Source organism: Vanessa tameamea, chromosome 5 (assembly GCF_037043105.1).
Source record: "Vanessa tameamea isolate UH-Manoa-2023 chromosome 5, ilVanTame1 primary haplotype, whole genome shotgun sequence".
Taxonomy (NCBI): domain Eukaryota; kingdom Metazoa; phylum Arthropoda; class Insecta; order Lepidoptera; family Nymphalidae; genus Vanessa; species Vanessa tameamea.
In genome coordinates, this window is record NC_087313.1 from 13,027,111 (window position 1) to 13,040,117 (window position 13,007).

The 13,007-nt window shown below is 35.9% G+C and overlaps 1 protein-coding gene across 6 annotated transcripts; it reads right to left on the bottom strand.

Moving 5' to 3' along the window:
* Window positions 1-616: 616 nt before the first annotated feature.
* Window positions 617-12,748, bottom strand: LOC113404494 (dual specificity mitogen-activated protein kinase kinase 7-like). 6 transcript variants are annotated; one of them, XM_026645406.2, is made up of 17 exons: window positions 12,465-12,748; window positions 11,308-11,399; window positions 10,598-10,741; window positions 10,186-10,413; window positions 9,609-9,788; window positions 9,140-9,286; window positions 8,608-8,684; window positions 8,203-8,421; window positions 7,866-7,964; window positions 7,603-7,684; window positions 7,066-7,166; window positions 6,632-6,705; window positions 6,134-6,215; window positions 5,729-5,847; window positions 5,346-5,372; window positions 1,509-1,620; window positions 617-1,032 (listed from the first exon to the last, which is right to left on the bottom strand). In XM_026645406.2, the coding sequence occupies exons 1-17, from the start codon at window positions 12,598-12,600 to the stop codon at window positions 954-956; spliced, it is 1,998 nt and encodes a 665-aa protein (XP_026501191.1). In that variant the 5' UTR covers window positions 12,601-12,748; the 3' UTR covers window positions 617-953. The 6 variants fall into 6 exon arrangements, with proteins under 6 accessions (XP_026501191.1, XP_064077095.1, XP_026501192.1 ...); XM_064221025.1 differs by lacking the exon at window positions 5,346-5,372 and having other exon boundaries at window positions 1,509-1,683; XM_026645407.2 differs by lacking the exon at window positions 5,346-5,372 and having other exon boundaries at window positions 621-1,032.
* Window positions 12,749-13,007: the final 259 nt, after the last annotated feature.

The window sequence follows — 13,007 nt, forward strand, 5'->3', positions numbered from 1 at the left end:
GTTATTGTCTTCACCATTAAATCTAGATAAACAAACTGTGGCGTCACCGACCGCGGCTACGAAACCAAGCAGATACAACTACAAATATCGTACACTCTAAAACGACCTTTATTACCGTCGTTTAAAGCGCATAATACACAATTCCGATAAATATACACAATTGTACCTAAAAATCTCGCTTCGATAATAATTATTCGCAAACCTTAAACATAATATTTACACAATTCATGACTTGAACGTACTTTTTGGTGTTACTACTGCGCTAGATCTATTTCGAGTTTAACGTATATGCAACTCATTTATAAAATATTCTCAATATCTATTTTAGCATCTGTTAATATTATTGTTTAAGTTTGAATAGAGAATTATAAAAAAAAAGACAATAATACTATAACGCCATTTGTGTTGCGCATCAATACGAATAGTCTGTCTGTGATTTAAAAAAATAACTGCCATTTTTAAATAAATATGTCTGGGAAACGTTACATATGTAATTGGATTATTAAAGGGAGTATACTAAATTTGTCGCTCATATAAATAATTGTCAAATAATAATAATTATTATAAATTAATATAATAAATAATCAGTCCCTTTTCCTGTCGTAAACATGTAAATACTCTTTTCTGATGAATAAATTAAATATATATTTTTATAATTCTCTATTCGAAACTTAATCATAAAAAAAAATTAAATATATAATTTTGTACAATATCTCATTGCTGCAACGAATCACTCACCCAGCCTGCGTGAAGTTTAAGAACAAAAATAAAAAAGGATTGATTACCCGGCATGTAAAAAGATAAATTTGAATAGTCTACTGTACAATAACAAGTGTACGAAACTTGAGGGTGAAACAGTTACATATATATAGTCTAATAACATCGTACGGGTCGGTGTTGTCGCGGCGAGGTGGGGGCGGCGGGCGGCGGGCGGCGGGGGCGGGGCGGCTCCGCTAGTCGGCGGGGCGCGGCGGGGGCGCGCGCGGCGGCAGGGGGGACGCCGGCACGCTCCAACTCTCGCTGGTGGCCCACCTACACACCACGTTATAACGATCATATTATACCTTTTTTTATTCGAATATGGTCGTCTTGGGATATAATCTTGAAAAAGTCGGAAATTGTAATTATAAAAAATGAAATTCACTACTATTTTTTAAGAGATATTTGAAAAATATAATCTTTTAAAACGGTAGCTAACTTACCCTAAACTTAGATTCAGGAAATACCTTAAAGAAGAAAATGGATCACCCGATGGCAAGTGGTGGAGGGTAACGAGATATCTGTTCCGCCAACGGGATCTAAGTTACATTTTATATGATTTAGGTAGGCGGACGAGCAAATGGGCCACCTGATGGTAAGTGGTTAGCGCCGTCCATAGACATAGAGGCTCCAAGAAATGTGAGCATTGTTTACATCGCCAATGCGCGACTTTCGGAACTAAGATGTCAAGTCTCCCGAGCCTGTGGTTACACTGAGCATGAAGGCGGCCACCGCCAGGGGCGACTCACTTGTGGTGCGCGACGGCGGCGTGCACGGGCTCGCGGCGCGCTGCAACGTGATGCCACTTGACGTACCCGCTGAGGCGGCGCTTCACCAGCCCCGCGAGCGAGTGCAGCCAGCCTACGTCAGCGACCGCTATAGGCGCCGTCCCGCGCGCCCGCACGCACGCCCGCTGCCCACTCTCTACCGGGGACCTCTTTGGTTCTTTTCCATTTTTGCTATTCTCTTTCCCGTGTCTACGTTTTTTTCTTTTAAATGTCGAAATATTTACGTTTTAAAAAGAATATATTTCCTTTAGAGTGCGTTTATTGTTCGGAAAGATTAACCTTACTATTAGGTTGGATGAATAACAGAGCGATTCGAAGGAGCCTTGCGGGGTGACTCCGAGTGTAAAGTGAGTTTTTATTTAAATATGACATCACTTATGTTTTATTTTATTGTTAATATTTACAAACGATTTTTAGCCAATTGTAATTTATATTACACTATAAAAACTTATCTTTCATCTTAAAATCTTAGTATGTATGTAATAAAATACTACGGAACCATAAATTTTATAGATGGACTTACACTTGCTTTTTGATATTATTTGTAACCTGAACAGCACTTTAATTCATTTAAAAATATTAGTAATTACAAGTCGAACCAAAGAGCTCCCGGTGCCGTACCAAATGCCTGGCTACTGTTACTGAGCGATGAGCGAAGCCGTGATCCGGGTCATGAAATGATGGCAACATTTACCCACACCACGCTATTACACTTGGCTCTTTAGGATATTACATTTTCGACCCGTTCGTTTACACTTGAGCCAATATACCGACGTAAGTAAAAAAAAAAAAAAAACTAGGGATTTGAAGACTCTACCATACATTTAATTAAATAAAAAAATAATTCAAATAATACCTAACAAGAGCTCGATTTATGTAATGAATGAAACGTAAACAAACGGGTCGAGCGATTTCTAAACGTCCACATAGTGAGATAGAGTAAGCGTAACCCGAAGCATCCCCTGCTGTACAGTAGCGGCCGTTATTAGCTAGGTGTTAAGGTCGTGTTTAGTGTGGCGAGGCATGTGATAGAGCAGATGGCAGGCGATGTGGGGCGTGACAGCGGCAAAGCACAGGAGATGAGGACACGAGTATTTGAATCTTACATTGAAATACTTTCTTGCTTATTCCGATCACACAAGGAGAACAGGTAGACGAATCTTACATTCACGTATTCCAATACGCATATACAATCAGACAGGTTTTGATCGATACATTATTTATAATTGACTTTCAAATTTCGAATAACAACTTCGCCGACGTTCAAAACGCCGTTCTTTTCACGAGTCCAATATTAATACCACAGATTATGTAAAATCTCGACCAATTATATCGTGTCAATGAATATATTACTCGTCTTTACTCCTCCTGCGATTGGAATGGCCTACATTATACAACAAGTAGAACAATACTTGTGACATTTATAAATTCAAATACTCGTGCACAACAAAAATACAACAATTTACACAGATATTTTGAAAATACATAGTTCTCAGATAGCAGAAACGTTTCGAATCGCCGCAAGGGAACGGCAACGTGCGATGCAGGTGAGCGAACGTTGCCGGTCCGTCGCGACGTTCGGGAGATCGTGGACAAGAACGATACATTTATTTAGCAATAAGTATCTTAAGCGGTGTTAGTTAGCTTACAGTACTAGCCTCTTGTACTAAATATTTACCGAACATTACGTTACGTAGATATAATAATTAAATATTCCAATTCCACGTTGTTTATCGACGAACGCTCGACATTTTTTGGTATTTTATATATTTCAAATATAGGATAGGCTAGAAAATGACTACCTGATGGTAAATGGTGAGAAATATTAACAATCCCTTACATTAGCACTACACTAGCGACCTTAAGAACTAAGATGCCATGTCCCTTGCGCCCGCAGTTACACTGGCTCACTTAACCTTACACTGAAACACAACAATACCGAGTATCGTTGTTTAGCGGTAGAATACGTGATGAGTGGCAGTAGCTACCCAGATGGGATGGCAGAAAAAGCCGTACCAACAAGTAAATCGTTGAATACATGGTCATCAGAGAGCGGACGTGTCGAAATCACGTCACTAACCTGTCGAGCATTCCTCGAAAACTATCGATAGCGAAACCGGAATATTTAATAACAGTATCAGGAAAACCAACGGTTTATTTAGTAATAACACATAAACAGCTTTCTTTTACAGAAATCTCTTAGCAGTCCGCCAACCTTGGTGTGTACGTTTGAATTATTATTAATATAAGTTTCAGCCATATTGTAATTATTTAATATGGCGTAAGCGTAACCGCGAAGCACTAAGCGATCATTTCATCTGTATCCTAGCCCTATTAACATAAACACAATGATAGGATACCGTGAAACAGATATATGTGAAGATGGTAATGGCGAATTGATTGTATGGGGACTAGTTGGCGTAGTTATGTACACTTATAGTATATGGTGTGCCTGAAACAATACACTCGAAGTGATCGGAGATAACTATGGATGAGTGATGAATACAAAAATAATAACAACAGAGTATTTGTATTAAAATAAAAAAAAAAAAAAAAAAAAATTGGATTAAAAATCCCGACGTATATTTTTTTTTAAAGCCAATTGTGCAATTAAACCAATAATCAAACAAGACCCACAACAATTATGAACAAATTTCGAATATATTTCGGAGTGTACATATATTTTTGGTACATACAATCATTTCCCATAAACAAAATGGCGTAGAGTGGCAAGCGCAGCGCGTTTTGTTACACCAATTAGTTACACGTCTCTTATAGGCTGGCTGCCCTCCGAAAAGATATACACAAAACATGTAAAAGAATATAGAAACAAATTAAAAATACATAATCTGTCCGATTGTAAGACACTAGTGCGATATCGTTATTAAAAATTCAACAAGCAAAAATAACGTTATTTTTCTAATGATGCCGAAGTTATTGTACTCGATCGATCGAACACGTGATAAGTAGAATCAATTCAATTTCTATCACGTAGTTTAATTTAGGGTATGCTACTGTAGAATCAGCATCATTTTCCCTAAAATAACGTTACTTTTAGCCAGAGATTTCTTGGACAATTACAAAACGGATCGTGTGCGTTTCAGTATCCGTGAAACTTTAAATTTAAAAGGTTACGTATACAAACGTTGCTTTCAAAATCGAACTTGAAATTTTACCAAAATCACTTTTAAAAAAAAGGATAAATATGGTATGAAGTAATCAAATTATTATAAAGGTAATGTTATATTTAGAAAAAAATGTGACTTACTAAGTTATGTTTTAGTTTAACGAATATGATCAACATGTATAGATCGAAGGCGTGACCCTCCAACATTAAATTATACAAATAATCGAATTTGTATTTTTTTGCTGTCCATACTCTTAGTTATTTCACGCACACGAAGACGTCTCTTGAGCACGAGCGTCACTCACTCATACTAATGCACGCCAATATAATTTAACGTGGAGGAGCGCGCCTGCGTGAGTGAATAGATCTTTGTCTCGTGTGTTAATCTAATATTATATATACTAGAGATAAGAAATATTAATGACAATACGGGATAGTTGAACGTTTCTAAAATTAAAAATGTATTTTATATATGAAGTAATTCTGTTGATATGTATTTTAAAAAAAATCATTCCATCATTCAGCAAGAACTAAGGACATTTATTTAACTTTAAATGTTAATTTTAATGATACTACTGTAGTAAAAACTTTATTGGACATGCTTAATGGAATTTTAATATATTTTTTTGCTAAACCATTATGATATAGAAAGCGTAAATATAATATATTACTTTTATTGGTGACGTAGCTCCGCACGGCTGGATAAACAAACACGAATGTTGAGTGTTAATGTTCACTGTACTCGTCCATTTGAATTCTAACGTTCACTAGTGTTTTAGAACACTCGGATTGTATATACATGAATATTATGTACTCAGAAATAACACATGTATCTGTGCCTGTATATAGTAATACAAATCTATCGGAGCGTCTGTATAAGTTTAAGAATAGGATAATGTCTGTGACGTGTAACTCTAGTGTCTGAACAGAGTAGGGGACAAAAGTCATCGTAACTAACTCATTATATGTAGATCACCAGTGTATACATAGACGCGTATATTTCATAACGTGTGCTATTTTACTGCTGATATGGCATAGTAGTCAATGTACTCACCCTGGTCGTCGTGCAGCAGCTTGGAGGGCGCGGCGGGCGGCGCGGCGGGCGGCGCGTCGGCGCGGTACCCGTTGCGCAGCTCCGCGCGCGTCAGGCTCTGGCTGCGGCCCTCCGACAGCCTGCCACAGGCCGACTTATACACACTGCTGCCCGAGTGCAGTTACGCTTCACACCTTACCTCGATACCTTCGAGCGATCAAGTGCCACAGCTCCGTCACCGCGTGACCTCTCCTGGCATTACTATGCGTGCGTGAACCGTCTCACAGAACTAACTTCAGAGCGGTCAACTTAATTTGCTATTATTATATATCATTTCCTATTTTTCATAACGATTTTCTAAGTTAAAACAGTCTTGTATATAAGGTAGATTAAATATAAGAGGATACTGTTGAGGTATCCACTCACCTATCATTGCTCAGCAGTAAAGGCGAGGGCGGGAGTAACCGGTCGTGGAGCGGCGGCGGCTCGAGTTCCATGGTACCGTTAGCTGGAAAATCAATATCAGGATTGACACATTTGTTACTCGTTTATTTGTTTTATAAATTAAATAACAAAGAAATCTTTCATAAATGCAATTATGAGCTGACATTTTACAATATTGTTAATGGCGGCTTCTTCAAGATAAAGAGAATTAAAAATAAGATAAAATCTAAGGTTTATTTATTGTTACCACTCCTGCCAATACAACTGACTACATACAGTAAGAAAATGGGTACTAACTCTTTCTCATCAACCATTTTTTCTTTAAATATATACAGTAACATTTACAGATGATCTATCAAAACACGCCTTAAATTATTGTACGTGAATAGTAATCATTTTGTAGATATACAGCAAGTGCTTCAATCACATTCACAAAATGTTTCTGATGCTTATTCGAGTGGTAATATATGACGGTGGTACCTTCATGCGTAAGCAGATGCCTGGTCCTCGGAGGCGGTTCGGGCGAACGACCCGTGCTGTGCTCGCGACTGAGGCTGGAAACACATTAATTGATTCTATTCATTCAAAAAATTAAAAAACAAAAAAAATATTTTATAGTAGAAGCATCATACTTGATTATTAATTATCAAAAAATCTAATATTTTACATGATGTTCGGAATCTTGTGGAATTAATTAAGAAAATAGCATTGCTAGAATCATATCATAAAGTATCCTCTACCTATATGCAGATCTATTAAAAATGTACAATATGCTCTATGGCTAACGTCACTAACTCTAAACGGAATTTAGAGCACATGTTTGCCTCTAATGATCTTTAATAATCATCACTAATTAGACGAGCCCGCATATTGTTTCAGATGTAAAATAATATATGAAAATAAATATCACTCACCTCCGATGTCTCGGCGTCGAATGCAAGTCCACTCTGGACTTCCGTTGTTGACTTTGGTGATAGAATCTTTGTAATACTATAGGGCTTGTGTTTCCCGAACTCTGTAGGAAAAATATTATGATAAAATGTATTTCAAATTATTCTTAAATTGAATGGTCATTCTATAGTATCAAACCTTCTCTCTCTGTAAAATATCGCGAGAATAGTAGCTTATAATTAATCTCTAGTTTAAGAAAAACATACAAAGCCTAAGCACTTCTAATGATAACTCATTTGTCGAATTATAATAGGTAGTTTAGTAGGTTTCCGGAAACGGGTGACCATACATACATACATATATGTAGCCCCTTCGGCATCGCCGTAAAGGGTACCTAAAAAGGTTTATAGTCCAATTCAAATGGGAACCGAGACCCAGAGAATTTAACCGAAGGTCACGGGTCCAAATCCGCGTAAGCGACACAAATTTTTCATATGCTGTATTAGTGTGTAGGATTAATCTCGTGCTCGGTGCTGAAGCTATACAAAGTGTGTACGCACGGCGGGGGAGGCGCGCCAGCGGGTGTCGGCCGACACGCGGCGCGCGGGCGCGGGCGGGGGGGACGCGCACGCGTCGATCGTCCTGCACAGCGAGACTCGATGTTTATAAATTAATAAGACCGAATTCAGACCTCCTCAGTGAAAACATTTATTTGAGCGCATCATCAAAATAATCAAATTACACTTTACATGCAGTTTTAAATGTTAATTTAATTGTAAATTTTTATATTTTAATGTATTTCACTGAGCAAATAATATAATACCTGCGTCTCGGGTATGGCGAATGATTCGACAGGTCGGCTTCGAGGCTCGCAGGTTGCGAACTGCTTCCACCCGGGTTCGCTGGAGTCGCCCACCAAGTTCTAACGGCCGACAAAATAATATTAGACTTCTAACACGACTGCAGTGTTCGAGACGAATATAAGAATAATTAAGAATTGAAATATTCACTTGACAAGGTTCTGAAGAAATAAATTAATTATAATATTAAACCTACTGTCTTAAAACAAGTTTCCTTAGTAGCGTCGCAGTGAAATATGTCACTCCTAGTTGCTAGCAATGTCTCTATCAACATCGAAATAATAAATTCCAGCTGCTCACCGCGCAGGCGTGGGCGTGGCTTGGTCGGGCGTCCAGTGCGAGGCCGTGACGTAGTTGCGCACGGGCTGCGGCGTGGGCGGCGCGTCGTACGTGCGCGGCGGCACCGACAGCGACGCGTACCAGGCGCCCACCGACACCGAATTTCGCGCCGACTTCACCACGAACGGGTGCTCCAGCAGCTTCACGTACTTCGGCCGCTGACGGTAGTTTTTCGTTAGGCTGGAATCGACATTGATTTATATAGACTTGAAAAATATAATATTAATATTTGCATAAACGAATTATTGTCTCGTGTTTTAATTTAAAATTCGTTACCAGAAAACACTGTATAATAAAATAATAAATTATAATAGTAAAAAAACTTTATCAGATTTTTCGAACTTTAATAATAGTGTCAAGTCTTACCATTGGGATACAAAAGATTTGAACTCAGGAGTGAATTCTGTATCCTCTGGTAACTGTGGCGGGTCATCTGCTATTACCTAAAAGTAAAATTACTAATGTTTAAACATTTATTTAATCCACCATAATCATATTTCATTTACCAACAGTTTTTCTATGATGAAAAAGCATCTTATTAATGAATTTAGGAAATGAGCAAATGGGATTTTTCATGGTAAGAGGTCACCTTTCAAAGATACCGGCACTGTTTGAAGGAATATAAACTACTTCGCCCATCATAAATGACACCAAACAAGGGCTCTATTATATAATGAGCCTGGTACACTGACACACTTTCTCTTTAAACTAGAAGTTTTTGTTTTTATGGGTCTTTACTTCATACAGCACACGGAACTAATGCTTATAAAAAATAAATAATAAATTAAATACCTAATGACCTTAATGCTTATTGCAATCTGAGCAAAATAATTGCTTGATTATAATTGAAAATACAGTGATATTATCCATGTATGCTGAACAAGAGTCAAATACTAACCCTGGTGAGCACCTCGAAGTCGTTCTGACAGTCTCTGTAAGGGAAGACTCCGGTGGCGAGCTCCACCAGCGAAATGCCGAGCGACCACACGTCCGCTCGGATGTCGTAGTCTGGCCGACTCGGGTCCGGCGGGTCTATCCGCTCGGGCTGTGAGAAGATACAATCCAATCATATAGCTATTGTTTCGCAATTCGGTCCATCAAAAATTGATTTATATTTACTTATCAATGACTATATGCTAAATTGCTCCAAAGAAAAAAATGTTTGACCAAATTCACAACTTAAAGTGGGCTTACTTTAGTTTGACATGAATCAAGCTATGGTAGGAGTTCTTAGATCAAGCCAAAACATATATTATCTATTAACGTAAAAATAAAAATAAATTCTTGGCACGCATGACACAAAAAGCTTGGAAATCACTGAACTGTCTATATTTATATAGTACAGCGATTATCACTTATCAACTGACAGCCATGTACGCCGCGCAGCCCGCACTGCGCGTCTTCGCCTTGGAGTCCACGAGTCGTCCGCTTATGCCGAAGTCGCACAGCTTGACGTTCCCGCGCTCGTCCAGCAGGATGTTGCTCGGTTTCACGTCGCGGTGGATCACACCGTGCGTGTCCTTCAGGTACGATAGCGCGTTTACCGTCTGAAATATTTATAACAATACACATCCATTACTGGTTAAATACAAGCCTACAGACATTCATCGGTTATTATGTGCTTAAATTAGCAATGCTTTAACAAACCCTATGATTACAATTTAAATATTATGTAAAGGCAGAGGCAACAACTTATCAGCAGGTAGGCTTATTATTGACTTGGCAAAATTCAATATGTACTTCTTTAGGCTTATACTTAATACATTTTATTACTCTTGTAACAAACTGGATAAACACTTATATAATATAGTCTATTAACAGGTTTTATTTAAACAATTAATTAGATCTTACATAAGTACATGGAAATATAAAATATTATTAAATTTCCCAGAAGAAATTATCATAAAATTCTTGCAATAAGGATGAAATTTATAAAGTACATACCGCCACGGTGACTTTTCCGAGTATTGCTTCAGGTATGGGCGCTCCTAGCCTCTTCAACAATTTATCAAAGCAAGATGCCATCAGCTCCATACAAATCCATACATCTGCATCGGTCACGAAACAACCAAGACACCGAACGATGTAAGGACAGTCATGTGATCTGACCACCACATCCAGATCCATTAGGATACGTTTAGTTTCTTCTGAATTACCGGAACGACGCATTTGCTGAAACACAAATTTCATGCCATCAACAAACTTAACATATATGGAAATATTATTATTAAGACCAATTTAAATAAGCCAAATGAATGAAATGTTTTAAAGTAAGTGATTAACTTTACACTATGATCATTTTATCTTTAGTAGTTTTATTCCAACATGTACAATAATTAGTAATAATAATAGTCACCTTGACTGCAATAACAGCTCCCGAAGACTTGTGCAACATCTTTACTACATGACCACAGGTCCCACTGCCTAGTTCACCAAGTTGTTGAAGGTCATCTATGTGAGACCTGTACTCAATGCCATCAACATTCAGCTTCCCACTCACCTATTAGACAAAAATAAAACATGCTTATTGAACAATTTAAAGTATAATGCATTAAAATGTTAATAAATTATAAAATAAGTGTATAAAATAAAATCTTACAAAATATTTACAGATTTATCAACTTTAAAATACAATAAACTTCTCATTAAAATTATTAGATAATATTTGTTCATTCGAACTTTGTAAAGGTAAAATTCATAATTAATATCAAGATTATTCAAGCTGTCATTCTCAGAGCTCTCAAAGCTCAAAGCTCAGATATTGAGTTAATTCTATATGAAGTCTTTATTTGGGCTTTGTCCTCTTGTAGTTGGAATAGGCAATAGAAAAGCTATAATTAATTTATCAAATAGTCTTGAACAAATCTAGACTCTAGTTATTATTTTTTAACAAAGTTATTGTTATTTACCATTTATCTCTAAATATATAGATAACAAATATTACATTTATCAAATGATTACAGCTTTGTTGCTCCCAAGTTGATATTAGACTATGTAGCCATGATCTATTATAAAAACAAGAATATTTAGTAAAAGAACTAATGACATTTATTATAACTACAATACCTTGTATACTTCTCGCATTCTATATTCCGTATCCGTAGCTTGTGGAGATCTTGGTGGGAATGGTGGTATATCTCTTGAGGAAAACATTGCTGCTGCAAAATAGAAGAATAGTTACATATAATTTATAACAGAAACATCATTAATTTTAACTATGATTTATTTTCATAGAAGTATAATATTGATCAATAGAAATATACTTTATAATATAATTGACTGAAACACAAATTCAAATAATATTTAGTAGTAAATCAATGTTTATTTAACAACCATTGGTGACCGACTCTCAGAAAGCCAATTTTCTCCAATAAAAAGTATTCTTGACTTGTATATAATTAATTCTAGTAGCCGGTAACGAATTAATGAAGGATATTTCAGCTTTAACTATCACAAGGCTAGAAAGTAGTTATTTGCTTCTATGTGACTAAAATCTTCCCAATGCAAAGTGATGACATTTGTACTGCCAGTAAAGCTGCCAAATATCATGACAGTCATTAGAATATATCTCAGAATGAGTGATTTGAGCTGTTCTGCAAATGTTAAGTATAACCAATGATCACAATTTAAATTATAGCACATTATTAAAAGCAGTAATTCTTGGATATACAATTTATAATCAAAAATGTCTTAAGCTTAGCTTATAACTAGATTTTTATTCGATATTATAAAATTGGAAAAAAGGTTCGAAATGACGAAATATATTTTGATATGTAATAAATACAAAGAGAATGTAGTTGGAATGCAAATAATATTGTGGGATCAAAAAAACATTCGTTGTAACAATTATACATAAAATTTAAGACATTTAAAATTTTTTTCGTTTATATTTAATTTAATTTATAATTTTTACAAGAAATTAATAAGATAAAACTGTGATTTTCTACGAATTGAAAAGTGAATGTTATTCAAATAACATTCTTAACAAACCATATATTTCAAGCTACAAAATAAAAGTTCAACACTTGATATACGGATGAATATTTTAACAGATTATAGCCGTAAAATTTAACAACATCTAGTATAACCTTTTCGTAGGTGATTACTTGGTATAACTAAGCAAAACAATTTGTTTTGATTATAGACGGTTGGCACTAATAATATCAAAATTACATTGAAAGACAAATATCGATTATGTTATTGCAAATATATTAAATACTTACGGGGTCTAGGTCTTCGTGTATTCCCAGTCTTGGGAGCCCCAAGTGCACCTTGATTGTGGAGACCCTCTCTTCGAATACGCAATTCATTTTCGAAGCGCTCTTGCAAACCTTTTAATCTACCTTCAATATTTGACATTATTCAGACTAAAATTATTCACTAATCACATCTAAACACTTATTGCTAAACATCTATTATAATTATTTACACAAAAATTAAAGTCAAAAAGCTGCAGTCCAAAGATTTCTTTTTTCCATCAAACTCTATCAGTCTATCTTGCATTCAGTCTTTTATTATCTTCATATCTTAGGCATATCATTCAGTCAAATTGTCATTCATTCTTACAGATAAGTAATGAACTGCAAAATTTGAAAAATATTACTTTTTGTCACTTTCTTAATTATATTTGTCTACATAATCCAATTAAATGTAATAATGTTAATTCTTCTTTATTTAATGCCAACATCGCTATTGTTAAAATAGTACATAGTAAATTAATATTTGGTTTGTATATAACAAAAAAAACTTACTTCAAGTGTTGCAAT

Bases quoted from the DNA above. Each gene is read 5' to 3' on its own strand.
- LOC113404494 (XM_064221025.1), bottom strand. From the start codon at position 12,600: ATGTCAAATATTGAAGGTAGATTAAAAGGTTTGCAAGAGCGCTTCGAA. The intron at 7,965-8,202 runs GTGAGCAGCTGG...GTCGGCCGTTAG, and splicing joins GCCACGCCCACGCCTGCGCG to AACTTGGTGGGCGACTCCAG. The intron at 6,706-7,065 runs GTGAGTGATATT...ATGTGTTTCCAG, and splicing joins TCGACGCCGAGACATCGGAG to CCTCAGTCGCGAGCACAGCA.